Source organism: Babylonia areolata, chromosome 30 (genome assembly GCF_041734735.1).
Source record: "Babylonia areolata isolate BAREFJ2019XMU chromosome 30, ASM4173473v1, whole genome shotgun sequence".
NCBI lineage: Eukaryota > Metazoa > Mollusca > Gastropoda > Neogastropoda > Buccinidae > Babylonia > Babylonia areolata.
The window spans coordinates 12,338,996-12,360,764 of NC_134905.1; the positions used below are offsets into that span (position 1 = coordinate 12,338,996).

Here is a 21,769-nt window from a genome sequence, read left to right on the forward strand (position 1 = left end):
GATGAGAATAAGAATAAGAATAATAAGAAGAATATTAACAACAATGACAATAACAACGTCACCGTCATTAACTGAGAATTAACAAAAATGTTGCATTTTGATGCTCGGAGAGGGCCATACCTTAATGCGGAGGGGATCATGACAAAATTGGTCACCTTGGTGTTTGTCGTAGCCTATATCATCCCATGTGCAATGAAGACAGCGACAGTGTTGCTGCTGCTGACGAATGCCAGCGGTGTGCCGTGTGCCAGGTGAGACATTGATACTGTGTGTTTTCCATGCTGAAGTGACCGGCAGCCATATTGGAAGTCTGCTTCGGTGTTTTACTTTGTAAAATGTAAGGTATTGTTTATATATCTTCTTTTTTTTCATATAATGAATTTCATTCATTCATTCATTTCCGTGTTTACTATATGCTGTGTAAAACGTGACTTGCAAAGATACACAGCTTGTCTGTTTATCTATTTTCTTGTGGGGCCTCTGTTGTTCTATTTTTTCCCACTGTCTGTTTTCTTTTTTGTCTCGTCTTTTTTTCTGCACAGCACACATACTTTTCTCTCCTTCTCCCTTTTGTTTACATTAAAATTTACGTATTTAATTTTTGTGTCCGAGCAATTTTCACTATATTATGATGTAAACAAATGAGAAATGAAACCTTCACAGCGTTATCAAAGCAAAAATAATAGTTAATATATTCTCCTTCTTCGCTCGCGGGCTGCAATTCCCACGTTCACTCGTATGTACACGAGTGGGCTTTTACATGTTTGACCATGTTTACCCCGCCATGAAGGCAGCCATACTCTGTTTTCGGGGGTGTGCATGCTGGGTGTGTTCTTGTTTCCATGACCCACCGAACGCTGACATGGAATACAGGATCTTTAACGTGCGTGTTTGATGTTCTGCTTGCGTATACACATGAAGGGGGTTAGGTACAAGCAGGTCTGCACATAATTATGTTGACCTGGGAGATCGGAGAAATCTCCGCCCTTTACCCACCAGGCGTCGCTACCGAGATTCGAACCCGGGACCCTCAGATTGAAAGTCCAACGCTTTAACCACTCGGCTATTGCGCCCGTTGTAATATATTCATTTCCATATCTATTTAATAGCCTTGTCTGTTTCTGCTGGCAAATGCGAGCAGATTATTGAAACCAAGTTTATTTCTTATTCAGTTGCAACGTCGGTTTGTTTAATAAATGTACGTATATAGCAATCGTCTGTGCATTCACTTGTTTACTTTGGTATGCATTTACCTCAAGTAGGCTACAAGTGAACAGTGTATAGTGACATTGTTGTGTTCTCATTTATTTATGACCTGCTTTGAAGGAGGGGAGGGGAGGGGGCGCCGAGGCAGAATCGGTGAGGCGAAGGACTTGTGATCCAGTGTTCACCAGTGATCAGGGTTCGAGGCCCCGTTTCGGCATGGTGCTGTGTCCTCACTTCACCCAGGTGTGAACGGGTACCTGGGGAAGTTTAAAAGAGCGGAAGGAGAGGACTGGGCCCCGCCTTCCCGTACCGAGTTTCAGACATGATGAATATGAATTCACTGCCCTAATGGCCGTAAAAGGCTATGGAACCATTTCATATTAAAATCATTCATAACAATCACCCATCATCCTCTTTCATGCTTCTTCCTTCCTTCGTCTGTTTCCTCCCACCTTTCTTTCTTTCTTCCATTCTTCCCATTTCTTTCTTACGTTGAGCATGACTTGAATTGTCATGAGGGGAAAAAGCGACGGTTAAGTGCCACATACCCGTTGCAATCCACGAAATTACACGAGCATTTATCGAACAACAGACTGGAGTTTATTTGGAAATATGACGGCGTTTCTTTATAAACACACGTGCACGTACACAGACGAACAGACTCCGCCCCCCCCTCTTCCCCCCCCCCCCCCCCCCCCCCCCCCCCCCCCCACACACACATGACCTTTAGGCTACCTGAGAGACCCGAGGGCACATAGACTTAAGAATATAGATCTGGGGTAATATTCCCTGTATCCTGTCCATGTATATCAGACTGCCAAAGTGACCAAAAATGATTCAAGAAGGTCACGCAATATGATTGTTTTGCTTTTACATTATTTTAGCTTATATAAGTATAGTAGTTTACGTTAGGGAAGGTCACGCAGCCATCATCGTCATTTTTTCCGCTACAGAGCCCGTTTTTTTTTTGTTTTTTGTTTTCCCCAGAAGCGCCTGTTAATGCAATACAGTTATTTGATCAATTTTAGATACTTATGTTTCATCAGCTCTATTGTCCAGTCCAAGGTTTCTTCGAACGAATGCACTAGTTCCTGAGATGGCGACGTGTGTACTTGAATAATGAAATCGGTTTTTGAAGAAACTAAGCGTAAGAATAAAAGAATAAAAAACTAATACGGGATCAAAACGTGCGTTACCGTGTTCTAAATTCCATGGATACGAGGTCGAGACAAACACGAGTCCGTTAAGCTAATTATTTGCACACGAGTTTGGCAAAAATTGAAACATACTCAGTCTGGATGATACAGGAAAACAATATATAGCGTTCTTATCGATTTTCCTTATCCTATTTATTTTTACCCAACAGTCAAGCAACTCATATTCCCGGAATTTACTAAATTGTTTGTTATTTTTCTATGAGGGGGATAGCTCGAAGAAAAATCATGCCGAAAATGGGAGAAAAACAGTGGTGTTCAAAATACACAATCTATTTTCCGATAATTATAGATTTCAAATGTACGCTTTTTTGTGTTTGAAGCACCCTTACAAATGCAACTTTCTGTCTCTGTCTCTCTCTTTCTCGCAGTTTCAGAGTATTGGATAATTCTGAATATTCTTAAGGATGCAAATGGAATGCTATTGTCAGCACGTCCCCCTTCCCAGCATCCCAGTGCAATGATGCCTATGGCCTGAATACAGTAAAACTCTCTCTCTCTCTCTCTCTCTCTCTCTCTCTCTCTCTCTTTTCGTTTCAGAATTTAAAGATCGACAATATGTATGTCTCAACAAGACTGGTACGATCATATGGAAGAGAATGGAAAATATACATGGTTTCTTTCGTCTAACACTTGCAGCCTGAAAAATATTTGTCATAATACACAAATGGCCCAGATATATACTGGCCAGATTTCGAAAGGGACTCTGGGTTGAATGCGAATAAAACCTGGTTCATGTCAGGCAGAGTAGAAAATAATACATGTTCAGTTTGTAGAATAAACGGTAACGAAGATGAATCGCATTTTCTGTTTCAATATAAAGTATATGAACCCATCCGAAAAAATGTCACCTGTTTCAGGTGCCTGTTGTTAGGACACAAAACCTTGCTGATGTGCTGACACCACAAAATGAAGAATTAATCAAATCTTTGGCAAAGTATATTGCTGAAGCCAGTACGATGAGGAAACGTTCGATTCCGGTATGATAAGAACTAGACTTGTTGTTCCGACATGTTAATTTTCGTTTAATTTCTTCCTCTGCTTGGTGGTCGCTTGCTGAATGGTAACGACTTGAATGATCTAGAACGAGATCTATTTTGTAAGTGTATAAATTAAGTGAAATATGTAAATATTCATAATAATGTTTGAAATACTGCTTTATTTTCTGTAAGCGTTTTGCATTTCATTTTTGTTTCACAATGAGAATGTCCCCATTTCACAAAGGTTTTTCAGTCAATGACTAAAAAGAAAAAAAGTTTTAGTGTTCAGTTCTCTCTCTCTCAATAACTATCCGCTGCTTCTTTGTAACTAAAAGTAAATATGTGCATAAGTGGCATAACTGTGTTTAGAAAGGCAGTATATTCTGTAAAAGAAATATGGACATATGATTGAAATTGTGAATGTAAACAACTATTTAGTACATATTTTTTCTATATGTTTAGATTTTACGTTTCTATGTAAAAACATTGGAAGTAGAGCACAAATTGCATTGTCACACACACACACACACACACACACACACACACACACACACACATATATATATATATATATATAAGAAAATGCCATTAGTGCAAGATGAATCGATGAAATCATTCCTGAAAATATTTGAATCGCAAATCCAGCCTATGATGGGGTCTTGACACTACTGCTATATACTGTAAAAAAAAATCATTCATATGCTTTGAAAAAAAATTCTTGGAGGCTACACCTAATGATATCAGCTATGGTGAACTGCTGCTATATACTGTGAAAAAATCATTCATATGCTTTGAAAAAACGTTCTTGGAGGCTACACCTAATGATATCATCTATGGTGAACTGCTGCTATATTCTGTGAAAAAATCATTCATATGCTTTGAAAAAAAATCTTGGAGGCTACACCTAATGAATTCGTCTATGGTGAGACAGCCAGATACCCAATATCGCTGGTCTCCGCTGTCAAATATATCAAGTTAAGTATTGGCTTAAGTTAATACAAATGGACGAACACAAACTACCTTATAAAGCATACAAAATGTTTTTGGAATTAGAAAGCAAGGATAGAAAAAAGGGTTCCAAATGTGGAGAATGGCTATATAAACTTGGTTTTGGTTTTTTATTTTCAAAGACGTATGTCAAATGCAGGAAATCTTCAGAGGTCCAGGAAATCCACGAACCCCCCCCCCCTCCCCCCCCCCTCCCCCAAAAAAACAAAACGCACGCAGTAATCCGAAACTCAACTAATACATCGAGTAGTTTATGAGTCTAGATGAACATGATAGACATTTGAAAGATTTGAACTGGGAGCATGTCTGTGTTCAACCATGTGTATGTTCCCCCAGGTGCTTGTTCCAACACAGTTATTTTGGTAGATCCATATCTTTCAAGCCAATGTCCCCTAAGGTCTCTATATGACCCCCCCACCCCTCCCATAATCTATGTTCCATCAGATCCATCCCCCAAGTCTAGATCTTTCTCCAGATTTATGTTTTTAGAAAAATCTATTCTTTATTATTATCATATATACACTTTTCGGTAGCTGTTAGGAGTCAGCAGTGGTTATAAAAAAAATTACTAACATTGCATAATTCAGAAATATGTTGACGCAAGCTGCGCACTTCTGGTTTGTGGTAGTACTGTAAATCATCATAACAAGTCAAGAAGATAATATTGCACAGCATGATAAAATGCAGAATTCTGAACTTTTTGGGTCGTGGTCAGTTGTGGTCAGACTGGTCAGCAATGATCAGCAGAAGTCAGTAGGGGTCTGTCAAATCATGTAAAGACGTGCAATACTGCATAAACATCACAAAAAACAATCTGAACAGTTTTTAGACAGACGTCAGTGGTGGGCAACGGTGGTCAGTTAACGATAAAACAGATAAAGATAGTTTAGGTTTCGTGTCAGTCATCGGTCACTTGACTCAGTTTTTTTTTTTCCATAAAATTGGTCACTTTGATTAAAAAGGGTTTTTGTAGTTTTCTCTTATTCTGCAAAACAATCGCGACTGCAGCTTTTAACCCATAAAAATATGAATACAATCGATACTGTTGTTGCTCTGCACTTCCACATCGAGCAGTCAAACACTGTTAAAAATAAATCAAACATTGCAGCCCAGCCGGGAAAGGAAAGACAATTATAAATTTTGGGGTGTAGGGTGGCAAGAATAAGGGTTGTTTTTCTGGATCCATTGATTTTTACAATGATCCATTGATTTTGTAGTGAACCGGTCAAATGACCCATGGTGTCCTCAACCAAACATAACCTCTGGATAAACACGTGCATTGCGATCAGTGGTGGCAAGATGTGGTCATGAAATGATCAACAGTAATGAGTAGTGGTCATCTAATGGTCATGTCAAGAAGTCTTAATACTGCAAGACCGTCACAAAGTAATGCAGTCTGAACACTATTAGTCGTCAACTGTTATTTAGTGAACAGTTAGATAGTCAGCACTGGTCAGTGGGCTGATAGGCAGGCAGCGGTCACAACTTGCCTCTCAAAATAATGGACAGACCTGACATTATTATGCAGTCAGTTGACTTCTAGGTGTGGTCAGATGTATCCAGAAGCAGGCATAAACACGTGGGAACATGAGCTGTTTGTGCATAGACTTGTTGGGGACACATACTTTGGGGTTGGAGGGGCGTGGGGGGCGAATTAGGGATGACCCCTTTCAACCCGAACCCCAGAGCGCGACTTCAAGAGGTTTACAAAGAAACAAATGCGATAATTCATTTTCTTCAAAATATGTTAAAGCTAATGTTTTTTTCCTCAACAGAGTGTAATAAATCGATGAAAATAAACAAATGAATCTAGGTTTTCTCTAGGTCTGCACCTGTGCTCTTTTCCTCCTCTTCTCACCATCATGATTTCCAGCACACACACACATACACACACACGCACACACACACACACGCGCGCGCGCACACACGCACACACACATGCACACACACGCACGCACAAACACACACACACACACGTGCGCGCACGCACGCACACACACACACGCACGCACACACACGCACGCGAGCAAATGCAAGGAAAAGGGAGGGCGGGGGGACGTCCCATAATTTCCACTGTGGTACGTTTCAGGAAACCGAAACGTTCTCCGGGGGACTACAGAAGGGGGGTGGGGGGGACGATCTGGGACGTTACACTGGGATATATCATGAAAGAAAGCGCAGAGTACAGACCTCCATATCAGCATCGTCATTCATCACCAAAAAAGAAAAAAAAAAAAAGAAGCTAGATTATGTGGCTTTTACGCCCTGCTACCACGGTGACCTAAATTTCAACCCCATCTACTTTCAGGGGTAGGAATCATTCCCGTCAAGGTCTGCGGTGTCAGCGATTCATGTGGGACTGCCGCCTGAGAGACGTGGTGGGGAGGGGACGCTCATTCAGAATGGCTGAACGATTGTTGCTGGAAGTAGTGCCCTGCATAAGTTGAATCAGACCAGGCACGACTGAAGTGACTGGGTGTCAGGCAAGGGCTCCTGTGGAGTGCAGCCACCTGGCGGTCAGACCGCCATAGTTGCCAGTGGACTGCCGGTGTTGAAACTGTGGCTGTGTATGGAGGACTGGAAATGGGCAACGTGAGAGCAATGCCACCAAAATAGTGCAGATGAATGACAGAAAAAACCCCACCCAGCCCCGAAAACTGGCTATCATTTAACTGCAGCTGATTCACGTGGCCAGGAAGGCCGAGAGGGGAGGTCACAGCGCGAGGTGTTATTCCAAACGAGTTGCGTTTTCCTGTTATTTGCTGACCCAGAAAGTCAAAAGCGTCACCGAAATAGGAAGAGTAGTGCAGTAAAAGAAATGATGAGGAGAAACCAAAAACTGAAACAAAGAATACACACATGCTCTGGAATGCGCGTACTCTCCTCCACCCCCTCTTTCTCGCAAACACACGCATAATGATGATAATGATAATGATAATTCAGTTTCAAAGTGCCTTTCCATGTAAAACATGCTGTACAATGTGGATACCGATGTTTAAGGAACCCCCCAAAACAAAAACAAACTTTCATGCACAGCCCTTACCAGTCAGCCAACCAAACACTCAATCATAAGTTTCAGTTTCAGTTTCAGTAGCTCAAGGAGGCGTCACTGCGTTCGGACAAATCCATATACGCTACACCACATCTGCCAAGCAGATGCCTGACCAGCAGCGTAACCCAACGCGCTTAGTCAGGCCTTGAGGAAAAAAAACGAAAAACAACAACCGGGGAATAAATAATATAAATAAAAAAATAAATAATAACTATAATGTAAAAAAAAAGAGAAAAAAAGAGATAACAATGATGATAAATAAGCAAATAGATGTAAAACATGAAAACACACATTCACATATACACCCACACATGCAAATAGACGTAAAACATGAAGACACACATTCACATATACACACACACATGCATAACAGATATGCACCGAACATGCAGTTTCACAGATATGAAAGCACAGTCAAATACATATAAACGTACATGAGCTCCAACACACACACACACACCACACGCATTACCCTGCACCTCCTCTACCCCCCTCCTCCACACACTCATTTCTAGTCTACGTATCACAGCTTCCACGGCAGACACACACACACACACACACACACACACACACAGATGAACACTTACTTGTACAAGCACACACACACATGCCCATATCTCCACACACACACACACACACACACACACACACATATATATATATATATATATATACGTTCCAATATCCTGTTGCTCCCACAGTGTAGGCATGCATACACTCACATACCTCATCCTCTACCCCACCTCCCCCCGCACCCCCACCTCCCCCCTCACACACACACACACACACACACATGCACAGAACTCTCCTGACACTTGTGTACACTTACACTCTCGCGCATGCACAAACGCACTCAAAAATACAGACCCACACATGCACACAAACACACACATACACACACGCACAGAGGCTGCCACTGATTGGCCGCAAGAGGGATGGGAAAAGATGTCTGATGCCAAGAACGTGGCGTCTAGTGTGTTGCTCAGTCTATTGTATTTGGAAAAGCCCACAGAGACTCTGTTCCGTTTTGAAGAAATTTGCGCAATGTTGGTTTGGAAATGATGCCGATATTTGTTTGATTTGCAAAGCATCGTGCTCTACCTTTCATGTTAGACTTACGGCCACTCCCTCTCTCTGCTTTTATTTCTTTGAGGCGATCGATGGTGTGATTGCCTTGTACCTGTTCTTTTTGATATTCTTTGACTTTTCTGAGGATTTCCGATTTTCCTAGATGTATGCCGCTCGTTGGTGTTGCGTTACCAGCAAGTCTGTCAGCTCGCTCATTTCCCTTAACACATGCATGTCCCGGGCAGTATGACCATATGAGTTTTTTAATCTGAAAGTTGCGCATTGCCTTATGCCACTCTGGGCTTCCCATTTCGTTTTCAATTTTCTGTATGAGGTTCATTGAGTCTGTTAGAATCATGGCATGTTGGTTTCTGGGCGTATGGATGGACGATAGCCACTGGAGGGCATGTGTCACAGCTTCAACTTCCATCGTTGGGCTGGAGGTTGACTTTGTGGGCAGCATTCTCTTCCCTAACTGTTTTTCCATTTTGTTTCGCAGTGAATCCCCAACTGGATTGGTCTTTGGTGACTGAGCCATCTGTGTATATGATGATGTCCTCTTCTTTACTGTTTTCTTCTATGAGTAGCTTCACTTCCGCATCAGTTTTGCCCTCAGGCCATTCCCGACAATGTCTTCCTAGAGTGGGTGAAATGGCTGTGTTGAATAGATGGTTGAGGTTTTTTCGGGGTTTTTCTCCCATTCTTTTGTTTCTTTCAGGTCTTGTAGTCGGCATACTAGCTGGATTGTGTCTTCTGCTTGCCCCATCCATGATCTTCCTCGTCCTAGGCGACTGCCTTTTGGTTCTTTGACTGCGTCATGCAGTGGGTTTTGAGGGTTTTCTCATACTTTGAAGTAGGTCTTGACCTGTTCTAACTTGTTTCTGGCCTGCACTGAAGGAAGGTCAAGCAGGTATCGCATGGTTTCTGTGGGCGTGTCTTTTGTTGTTCCAAGGATCAGCCTCATAGCTTCATTTTGAACTCTTTCTAATTTTAGGAGGTTGCTTTGAGACGGTGTTGTTAGCCCAAGTCCGTAGTCGATCACACTGAGGACGAGTGATTGGTATAGCAGGAAGAGGTGGCGTTGTTCAATACCTTTGGTTGCCATTGCTTTTAAGACTGAAAGGCCCTTTTTGCATTTGAGAACAGTATTTTCCGTATGTTTTCTGAAGGTCAGCATCCTGTCGAAGTGTATTCCTAGGTAGTGTAGGCATTCAGTTTTCTCGATCTGAATCCCATCGAGTGACACAGAAGGTGGTGATTTGCTCGCGGTTCTGTTGTTGAGGGTGCACAGCAACGTTTGGGCTTTCGCTGGATTGATGGAAGATCCTGTGTCTTTGCACCATTGAGCAATATTGTTTAGTTGTTTCTGGACGGCTTTAGTTCTTTCCTGAGCATCTTTCGAAGTTTTGAAGACCAGGCCATCATCCACAAGAGTAAGCACCCAAGACCCAAGCTATTCCATTGTTGTTTAAGTCTGCAAGGCCCTTCGTGTAGACATTGTAGAGGACAGGAGAAAGCGGAGACCCTTGTGGCAGTCCCATGGATAGTTTAGAAGGTGCAGACATCCAATCTCCACGGCGTAGGACGACGGTTCTTTCCTGAAGCACTGCTGCTATCCATCTTGTCAGTGTCAAACTTACTCCATACCTTAGTAGCAGCTCCATGAGGTGCGCAAACTGAACCTTATTGTAGGCATCTTCAAGATCGATTGCTACTGCTAGTGTTTCTTCTTTTCTTTGAAATCCTTCATACACCTCATATGCAAAAGCAGCTGCGTTTTCCCATGTGGACTTGCCTGTTCTGTAACCACCTTGATTTGAAGGGAGAATGTGCCTGTGTTCAAGATCCCTTGCAAGTTTCCTGGCTATCATGCGTTCCATGAGCTTTCCGGCAATGTTTTGCATGGTTAGGATCCGGTAGCCGCTTACCTGATGATGGTCCTTTCCTGGTTTTGGTATGGGTTTTAAGAAGTTGTGTGTCCAGTCCTCCGGCACATGTCCATTGTGGAAACTGTTTTGATATAGATTGAAAAGGTTACTTCTGTCTTCTTCCGATAGTTCCTTGATGTCCGAGTAGCGAACTTTGTCTGGGCCAGGAGCTGATTCTTTCTTGCATTTAGCTATTGCTTCGTTTAGATCATCTATTGTCAAGTCATCAACAGGTCCAGTCTGCATAAGGGTTTGGTTTAACTCCTCAACATATTTCTTTTTCTCATGTAAGTTTCTTTGATCGCTCTGTTGTATGAAACGTTTGAGCAGGGCGGATCCTTTTTCTTCGTTTGTCTTAAGCTTGGTTCCGTCAGTGTCTACCATGTCTGGGGTTGTTGTTGTGCTTGTTTTCCCTTCCATGCGACGATAAAATTGCCAGAACTCTGTCAATGTTGAGTCATAACTGAGTGCCTCACAAAACTGTTTCCACTTGTCATTTTTGGCCTCTTGAGCAATGATTTCAAACTGTTTAGTTTTTTCTTTCATTTTTGTTTCAATATCTTTGTCCGGAGATGGTTTTGTTCTTTCTTTTGGCCAAAGTTTGACAGCCGCATGCTTTTCTATCCAGGCTCTCTCTGTGTCGGTATTCCACCATGGGGGCTGAATAGTTTGCATCCTGTTCAGGTGCCGTTCTTTTGTTTCTTCTGCGTCTTAATTTTTCGATGATGGTTGTCTCTGTGATTTCATACTGAAATGGATCACGCGGTTTCATACAGGGTTTATCTGACAGTTTCTGTAGACTGAACACTACCGGGAGGTGGTCACTGCCTTGGTGTGGAAGCGTCTCTGCATTCATTTCAGCTCTAAATTTTGGAGATGTTAGAGCGATGTCGATCACACTGTCACTGTCCCCTTGTCTTGTTCCAAGGCGAGTTGGGGATGTAGTTGTTAATGGGCTAAGAAGAATTTCCCCTATCATTCCTTGAAGTGCGAGTCCTTGTGGGTTGGTGTTCTGCTGGTCCCATAGCTTCGATCTTGCATTGAGGTCTCCACAGATAATGACTGAGTCTCCAAGTTCGTTTTCTATTTCCTCTAAAAAGGCCCAATCCTCTTTTGTTGTGCAGGTTCCTGGGTGAACATAGGCATTGATGAGCACAATGCTTTTGTGAATTCCGTCAGGTTTTTCGAGACGCACCCCCACTAGTTCACATGAGTTGCTACACCATTTCTCTAGATTTATGGTGGAAACTTTTTTAGGTTTTTGTTCAGTATGATTACTACTCCTCTTCCTTCGTTCCTTTGAAACACCGTGAAATTCTCAAAATGTATTGGTCTGTCTGCACTTGTCCTGGTCTCTTGGAGACATAAAATGTCAAAATCATATGCTAATTTCTCAATTGTTGAAATTCTCATTCTCGCGCTGGAACAATTCCAACTGCCGATTCTAAAGAATTTCTTTGACAGCTGCTCTGCTTTTGTCATTCTGCTACCTAAGCACAATCTTTTCCCACCTCTTTTGCCACGCCTGTTTTGGGGTTTTGGGGATCTGAATTTATGTCTCGTGCTATGCAGCTGATCCCCGAGGTGCACGCGAGACAGGGTTTTGTTGGTATCCATAGAAGGGTGTTCTATGTGGTGAGGGAAAAAATTCGGTCGCCCTGACAGAGCCTCTTATCAGGGAAGGGCAATGGATGTCCATCTGTGTGGAGTCCATCAGCCTGGTGTCGCCCTAAGGCCAGACTGCATACAGTTAGTGACTGTTTAACCCAACAGCCATTCATCCCATTGGTACTGTATGAAAGCTGTGGGATTGGGGATTTTGTCAGGTTGTCTCCTCTTAGCCAGTGGAAGGGTGCATCTGGGTGTTTTTGCGTAGCAGATTTTATTTTGCAGAAAAATATAGGTCCTTCTCTAATATTGAGCCCTCTCAATAATTTACTAATAATTCAAACATTAAACAACAACGCGATAACAAATTATCAATCAACTTCACAGAAAAATCACTTATCTTCATTCTGAAGCTTGTAGGCTGTCTCACACACACTGCTCAGAGTGATCTTAACACCTGGCAGTTTCAGCCACATACACAATTTCAAATACTGCCCACACACACCTCTCTCGTGAGGGGTCCGCTAAGCATTGCATAACTACAACGGTCAACTTGCGCGTGCTTTCCGCCCGGTTCTGTACTGTATCTGGGCCCTCTCTGTCATTCACTAATAATTCAATAATTAAACAATAACGCGATGACAAATTATCAGTCAATCACACAGAAAAATCACTCTGTCCAAAACAAAGATAAGCGATTTTTCCATGCATTCGACGGCCAATCTATCTTTGAGCCCTCTCAATAATTTACTAATAATTCAAACATTAAACAATAACACGATAACAAATTATTAATCAACTTCACAGAAAAATCAATAATAAATTACGGCGCACACACTCACACACACACTGAGTTATCATGCACGGTCCTGAGCAATTGTTCCGCCTTCCTTTATCCCCTTTCTTTGTCAGTACAGAGTCCTTTCTTTGTTAGTACAGAGTCCTTTTTTTGTCAATGCATAGTCCTTTCTTCGTCAATGCATAGTCCTTTCTTTGTCAATGCATACTCTTTGTCATAAAAATGCACGTGCACGGGAACGATAAGATCTGTGCCGGACATACCTGTCTGAACTTAACATGAGAATGTAGTGTTGCTTTGCTTTTGTTTCCCGTTTTGAAAACAACAACAACCTTGCTTGCATTTCAGATTGGACAGCACGTCTTAGTGTGGAAAAATCCATACAACATTAACAACAGGACGACCTTAGCTGTTCTGACAAGGACAGCAAGCAGCAGCAACAGCAGCAGAAATATCAACGGGAGATACAGATCTGAGGATGGAGAGGACAGTCTCAGTGTTTATTTCCGTGGTGTTTGTGGCGACAATAGGTAAGTTATCATCATGTATTTCTCTGTCTTTTCCCTCCTGTGCCTGTCTGTCTGTCTCTCTCCTTTTCTATATCTTTCTCCTTTTTCTTTCAGAGCGCGCGCGCGCGCTTTTATGTGTTTGTGGTGAGATCTTCAGTTTAACGTCTATTCACTGTAAGTGTTATTAGACGGAAAGAGAAGTAGTAGTGGATGAAAGAAAAGGAATGCATGTGAATATTAGTGTAAGAAAGTATTAATGATATGTATTAGAGGAAAAGTATATTATAAGAAATTAGAGTTTAAAGAGGTTGTGGTGTCTGATGAATGAGGTAGGTGTCACAGGATGGAGAATATGTGTAAGCATATCAACAAGTATTAACTTACAATAATGTAAATATAAATAACGACATTAATTAAAATACACCAAAGGAGGATACCAAATGGACTGGAGTTAAAACTTTCCGAAAACATCCTAAGCAATGAATAATCATTCAAAATCTTTTTAGTGGATGATGGAATATTGGTAAGAAAGTTATCGACTACATCTTTATGCTTGGGCAATGAATGAGTAGATGGCTTACAGTTATTTGTTTACTTACATACATTTTACATTTTTAGAAAATTCTGTTTGAAAAGCATTTAAACGAATTCTGTACATTAGACTTGTAATTTGTGTTGAATGTGCTGTTGGTGTCTGTTGTGATAGTTACTTACCTTGCCACCACCATAGGAATAAACAGACCTTCTGATTGGACAGACTCGAGCCTATACACATGACAACGATAAACAAGTTGACCTTGAGATCGGAACGATCAACTTTAACTTTGACTTTGACGATCGACGATTTAGGCCTCTCCCGAGGTCTGTTCGTGTTCCAAAACTGTCACTGAATTGGTTGCATGCGTGGCGAGCGCGGTTAAACCAAATCAGTTACTCTGGCAAGACGGGTTGTACAGACCAGGTAGGTCCCTCAAATGCTTATCCAGACGGCTCTTGAAGGCGTTGACAGACGGCGCCAGGACCACGGAGTCTGGGAGACTGTTCCACTGTGTCACCACTCTGTTTGAGAAGTAGTTCCCCCTGACATCACGACGAAAGCGTTTCTTCTGGAGCTTTAAGGCGTTGCCTCTGAGGTTTCCACTGAGTGACGGCTGGAATACTGGCCTCTGTACATCATAGTGTCCATGGAGGTATTTGAATACCTCTATCATGTCCCCTCTCAGCCTCTGGTGTTCCAAACTTGGCAGCCCCAGTAATCTCAGTCTCTCAGGGTAAGGCTTCTCTTTCAGTGAGCCCAGGAGTTTTGTTGCTCGCCTCTGAACATCCTCAATGTCACTGCATAGTGTTTTATGAAGCGGTTGCCAGACACAGTGGCCATATTCCAACAGTGGTCGGACGAGGCTCTTGTACAGCTGAACGAAAGTTGTCTCAGTCAGAAAATCAAACGATCGCCTTATAAGTCCAGCCATTCTGTTTGCTTTAGATGTCGACTGTGCAACATGCTCTTTAAAACTCAGTTTGTCATCAATGAGCACTCCCAGGTCCTTTTCACTTACAGTCTCTTTCAATGTCACCCTTGTACTGTTGCCCTCTTCATTTTTGCTCGTCATGTAGTATGTTGCCTCTGACTTCTGCCTCCCCAGTTTCATTACGCTGCATTTCTGTGGATGGAACTTGAGCAGCCACGTGTCAGACCAGTGCTGGAGTTGGTCAAGGTCATCCTGAAGATCTTTTGGTCCCGTCTCTGTGTTACTTCTGTTGAACACTTTGGTGTCGTCCGCAAACATTTTTTACTCTGGCTGGGAGGTCGTTGATGAAAACAACGAACAAGATCGGCCCGATATCGTCTTCGATACTGAACTACAGGAGGGAACGGACACCATTTCAGTGTCAAATCTAGAAAATATTTGGGATTAGCCACATTCATTGTGTTTACACAATATTGGTAATATTGATTATTTGAATCTATAAGTAATTTCTTAAATCGATTTCTGGATGCATTTTCTATACTACTCAAGTATTCATGTGGATATCAAGTTGTACTGTGCCTTCGAAATTACGTGCTGCTCTTCTAGCTGCTTGGTCTACCCACTCATTAGAAGATATACCACAGTGTGAAGGTAACCAGCAGGTTATATTAATGCCCTGATTTGCTTGTGCGTGTGTTTGTGTACGTGTGCACGCGCTTGAGTCTTCTCAGGATACCTTTTACACTTGCATGGAGAGAGAGAGAGAGAGAGAGAGAGAGTATTGGATTGATGTAAACCAGAGAGAAAGGGAGAGACGGGGGCATCAGTGTAATGTGAACAATTGTTGAAACACAGTAATGTTTTGTGAGTTATCAATGGCGAAATATAGTAGCACATGCTGTTCCCAGGTGCGGCCTGTCCTCTTTATGTCTGCCTCCAGGTCGCGGGGAGGCTGTGAAGGGAAGCAACCCTATGTTTATAATCCAAGAGTGATTGTCCTTGGGGTTGTTTGTTGGGCTTGCTTCGCACGCAACGATTGTGGTTGTGTGTTTACCGCTGTCTTGAGTGTCGCTTGTGGGCTGGCTTGAGTTGGTGTCCGTGGTCAGCAAACACTTGAACTTCAGGATTAGGGCTGCATTGTTTATTGAAGACAAATGCTTCAACTTCGATACAGTCGGAGTACTAATCAACAACGATCTTTGCTCTTGAATTAGTCAGCTCCTAGCTCCTCCCATATCTCAGCAGGTTTCAGCGGCTCATAACTCAGTTGGTTGTTTCTGTTGGCGTGCCTGGCAAGTCACAACACGCGCTGGGCGGGGTTGCACGAGCAGTTTAGCAGTGTTATGTTTGCTTAGTGTTAAGAAGTTTTCCACAAAATCTACGCTTATTCCATAGACTTAAAAAAAATCATAACCATAAGAAAACATAGCGCTGCCAAGATCGGTTGCAACCCAGCCCTGGTGGATATATCACACAGACTCCTGTTTTGTATCTCCCAGTGGCAAATGCTCCTTCAAAAACTGTTTGAATCCGAAAACGACACAGATCACACAAATCTAGTCAATCAATCCATGGGCCATAGCCGATACGTCCACAGATGTTCAGGAAAACTTGTTTCTTCATCGTGCTAGACAGACAGACAGACAGACATGCGAACCGAAATGAAAACATAAACGCCTTCTTCCTATTCTTTCTCTTCACTGACTACTATTACAGGGGGTTTTGACAGGCATATTTTTCTGCCTCCCAGGTGAACTGAAACAGGTCGGAGGTGTGTGACGTGTACAAAACCATTCAAAACAGACACGGGTACATCCAGTTTTTACAGTCTCAGGCTACATCTGAACAGAAAGTAATGTTAAGTTTTCGGCGCCAGGGTGGCTGTGGCTGGGTACACGTGCGGATACATCACAACCATACGTCACTTTCTCTCTGTCCCCAGAACATTGATGAACCAGGATACAGTATTGTTTCAAGATTCCACATTTCCATTTACCCTTGTGGGATGTGGAGGAATACAAACAAGTGAACAAAATAACATACTGAACAAGAAAACAACATCAGCGGATTACAAACAAGTGAACAAAATAACATACTGAACAAGAAAACAACATCAGCGGATTACAAACAAGTGAACAAAATAATATACTGAACAAGAAAACAACATCAGCGGATTACAAACAAGTGAACAAAAATGCATGCTAATAAGAAGAAGAAAAGAAAAGAAAAAAAATCACAAAAACAGCCACCAATAAACAAACTGTGCCAACAACACTAATGTGTCGAATACAGTGCATCATTATGCACGCTCTAATATTAATGTGTGACCATATTAACCCATTCATTTCTCAAAATGTGTACACACGTTCAAATGTTACCAAAATTGTCCAGGAAAGTTACGACCTTGAAACGTTAAACCATCTCCATCATCTGTATTCTCTTTGAATGTGATTCAATGGCCCGACCAGCACGTTGGGTTTATATTAGGCCTATGCGTACGTCAGGCATTTACTTATTTTTGAACAGATATGGTGTAGAGTATATGGATCAGCCCGCATGCATTGACATCTCATTGAAACTGAAACTGGTACTATGACGTTGGACTTGTTAGGCTGTTAGCTGGGCTTACAAAGGTATTGTAATTTCATGTCATAGTGTTTGTGACAGAGGTTTGCCTTGTGTGCAGCTGGAGCCCTGAGTCAGTGTTTGTGACAGAGGTTTGCCTTGTGTGCAGCTGGAGCCCTGAGTCAGTGTTTGTGACAGAGGTTTGCCTTGTGTGCAGCTGGAGCCCTGAGTCAGTGTTTGTGACAGAGGTTTGCCCTTGTGTGCAGCTGGAGCCCTGAGTCAGTGTTTGTGACAGAGGTTTGCCCTGTGTGCAGCTGGAGCCCTGAGTCAGTGTTTGTGACAGAGGTTTGCCCTGTGTGCAGCTGGAGCCCTGAGTCAGTGTTTGTGACAGAGGTTTGCCTTGTGTGCAGCTGGAGCCCTGAGTCAGTGTTTGTGACAGAGGTTTGCCTTGTGTGCAGCTGGAGCCCTGAGTCAGTGTTTGTGACAGAGGTTTGCCCTGTGTGCAGCTGGAGCCCTGAGTCAGTGTTTGTGACAGAGGTTTGCCCTGTGTGCAGCTGGAGCCCTGAGTCAGTGTTTGTGACAGAGGTTTGCCTTATGTGCAGCTGGAGCCCTGAGGACGTGTGTGGACGTGCAGAACACTCTGATGGCCTGCATCTTCAGCTCTGACGTGGCCATCATGGGAGAGAGGGGGGACCACCAGGACATTGATGAGCTGTGCTGGTAACCGGACTGGGTCCCGCCTTGCTATGCTGAGCCCTGCACACAGTGGATTGCAGTTCACTGCTCCAGTGGCTGAAAAAGGCCGTGGGACACTGAAACTTTTTTTTACCTCCTTGCACTCAAATGCAATTTTACGTGGGTAATTGGATATATAATGTGCAGGGCTCTGCAATAGCTTCAGCGTTGCTCGACTTAAGCATTATCATTTTGAAAAGACACACACACACAAAACCACCACCACCACCACCACCACCACCAACAACAACCCCCCCTCTCCCTTAACCAACAACAACCACAACACGATAATGTGTCAACCGGACGGAACAATTCTGCTGAAAATTTATACCAGCATTGTCTTGTCCCTCTTACATTTATCTTTCCGCATATCTCTGTACAGCAGACGGGATCGTGTTATTGATGATGATGATGATGGTCTTGGAGTTCAGAGTGATGTTTGAGACAGCTTTGATGTTACTCTAAACGACAATCACACAGATGACGGAAAATCGCGATCATGACGTGTCGGTATTTGTGATGATGATAATGTTGATAATGATGACGACGAGGATGAAGACAGTATACTGTAGTTTCTCTAGATTCTATTTACGTGCATTTATAAATTTTATTTTTTCGTTCCTCTTAATGAGAGCTACACATGCGTGTGAATGATTGTTAATGGTGTGTAAGCGCTTTGCCACTGTACAAGATTCTGCGTAATTGCTACAGAAAACCATTTACATAGATGTAGGCTTTTACACAAACGACATACCTGTGCGGTGCTGCCATTAATCTTCAAAGAGTTGAGGGAGAAGAGGAAGATGATGATGATGGTGATGATGATGATTATACATGATAATGTTACGGCTGATGTTTAAATACTTTGATGATGATGACGACACATGGGTGATGATGATGGTGATGATGATGATTATACATGATAATATTACGGCTGATGTTTAAATACTTTGATGATGATGACAACACATGGATGATGATGATGGTGACGATGATGATTATAAATGATAATGTTACGGTTGATGTTTATATACTTTGATGATGATGACGACACATGGGTGATGATGATGGTGATGATGATGATTATACATGATAATGTTACGGCTGATGTTTAAATACTTTGATGATGATGACGACACATGGGTGATGATGATGGTGATGATGATGATTATACATGATAATATTACGGCTGATGTTTGAATACTTTGATGATGATGACAACACATGGACTGACGTCAGGGAAACGTCAGTGCTGCTGGAGTGTGTGGAAGACGCCAGAGGCACCTGTCCCCACCTGCCCATCCTGACTGACGCGGACTTTGTCTACGGTGTTCGTTCCATGGAGACACAGCGGGACATCTACTGCACCACCCCGGGTCCGTGCTTGGTCCTCTGTTATAATACAATTACAATACAGTACAAAACGATTCGATACAAAACAATATGATACAATACATTGCAATGTAACGCAAGACAACACATCAGAAGAGATTAAAATGTTGTGCAATGCAAAATAATACAAATGTCCAGGTTGGGGGAAAATGTATTTAGTTTTGGTCGTGTGAAATTTGCTGTTGTTGTCGTCAGGGTTAGCTCACAGGTTTGGTTCGTTTCTCAATCAAGCACACATCTGATGGAGTCTCCCGTCGGTCCGACGGGTGAGTAGGCAGGCAGGCCTATCTGTCGGTGTGTGTCCTCATAAGCGGGAAGAGGCCGATTCTGGATGCGCAGCACTTCCCACAGGTGTTGCAAGGGAAAACGTCTCCAGAAGTTGAGCCCTGCTTCCTTCGCTCACGCTTCTCCTTAATGGCCAGCGTTCTCTTGTTTTCAAACGTCTTTATGCCACTAGAGCACAGCATCCTCCAGCGAGAGTGGTCAAGGGCATCAGTTTCCCAGGAAGCGATATCTGTGTCACAGGCTTTGAGATTTGTCTTCAAGGTATCCTTGAAGCGCTTGCAGGGTCTTCCAAGTTCACGGTGGCCTTCCTTCAGCTGGCCATGCAAAAGCATCTTCGGGATCCTGCTGTCTGTCATGCGGACAACGTGTCCTGTCCAGCGTAGCTGGCCCTGGATCAGCAGGCTTTGGATGCTGGGCAGGCCGCTCATCTCTAGGACCTGGGGGTTGGATACCCTGTCTTGCCACTTTATGCCGAGGATCTTTCGTAGGCATCTCTTGTGAAACTGCTCAAGTTGTTGAATGTGACGGCGATACGTCGCCCATGTTTCACAGCAGTACAACAAGGTGGTCAGCACAACAGCTCTGTAGGCTTTCATCTTGGTGCTGAGCCTGATGTCTTTGTTGTTCCACAGCCTGTTGTTGAGTCTGCCAAAGGCGGAGCTGGCCTTGGCGATGCGCAGCGTCACTTCTGCATCAAGGGCTCCGTTGGTGCATAGGGTGCTGCCCAGGTAGCAAAACGTGTCGGCTGACTTGATCTCTTGATTGCAGGTGGGTGGGAGGCACTGGCGTTCTGTGAGCTACCTGGTTGGTACATGGACTCGGTCTTGCTGAGGCTGATGGTGAGTCCAAAGCGCCTGCAGGAGGTTGAGAACCTGTCCACAATAAACTGCACGTCCTCATGGGTGTGTGCAGCAAGCGCGCAGTCATCAGCGTAGAGGAACTCTCTCAACAGTGCATCAAACACCCTGGACCTGGCATGGAGTCGCCGCAAGTTGAAAAGTTTGCCATCTGTGCGAAACTGAATGTAGATGCCCCGGTCACAGTCGCATCTAAGCACTCAAATAATCACTGCGCATTCATTCCTCTTTTACATAACCGAGGATACAGTACACATTTACACACTTTATACACTGACTAGAAATGATCATTGACTCACACACAACAAATCAAATCCTTCACGCAACATGAAATTACAATGACAATAAAATCTAAACTGTTATCCAAATCCAGGAACATTCTGCTCTCTTGCCTGACGAGGTATTCACTCGCATATTCACACATGACATCACATGACATGACGTGACACGATACAAGGCAGTGCTATGTGCATTCATAAAAGGGTGACCAAAGAAAGCCACTGACTGTGTCCACAGAATCTACTCCACCAGCACAGAAGCAGACGACACTTGGCTCCATGCTCAGTGACCAGGCGGAGTCATGTGACCCGTTGGCTGAAATGATGCGATGCAATGACGTTATGGCTGACATCACGCCTGGTGACGTCCAGGCCATGTGCAGGTGAGGTCACAAACCTGAAAAAAAAAGTTTAGTGTAATGTCCTTTCATTTGCAAAAATTACCGTACCTCAGTCTGTTGCAAAACTGTTACAACTTGCTCTGACCCTGTCAGTATCAAAATAGCTGTCTGTTGGTTACAAAATAGCTGTGTCTGTATAAGTTACACAATTGTTCTGACCCAGACATGAGTGTACCGAGGGCTGGAATGGGGAAGACTGGGACCAAACACTATCCACTTCATAGATGCGTCTGTCATGACCAACACTTCAGGTGTGTGAATCTCTCGGGCCTGATTGAAGCCGGGATATATTATGAACGGCAATGCAGAGCACATGTTTCTTTCGTAGTCCCGTCCCAAACCTCAACTGGACCTCCATTGCAGCGTCGTCGTCATCATTATTATCATTCGTTATCAATATAGAAAAAGACATAAT

General features: G+C 43.1%; 1 protein-coding gene across 2 annotated transcripts in view; it reads left to right on the top strand.

The window, feature by feature from the left end:
* The first annotated feature begins 199 nt into the window (after positions 1 to 199).
* Positions 200 to 21,769, top strand: part of LOC143275408 (uncharacterized) — a 41,876-nt gene continuing 20,306 nt past the window's right edge. Inside the window, exons 1-5 of one of the 2 annotated variants that reach the window (XM_076579483.1) lie at positions 200 to 337; positions 13,212 to 13,393; positions 18,009 to 18,126; positions 19,381 to 19,517; positions 21,192 to 21,336. In XM_076579483.1, the coding sequence (XP_076435598.1) occupies positions 13,342 to 13,393; positions 18,009 to 18,126; positions 19,381 to 19,517; positions 21,192 to 21,336 (452 nt within the window). In that variant the 5' untranslated portion in view covers positions 200 to 337; positions 13,212 to 13,341. The remainder of the gene's footprint in view (positions 338 to 13,211; positions 13,394 to 18,008; positions 18,127 to 19,380; positions 19,518 to 21,191; positions 21,337 to 21,769) is intronic. The other variant, XM_076579484.1, reaches the window with a different exon arrangement.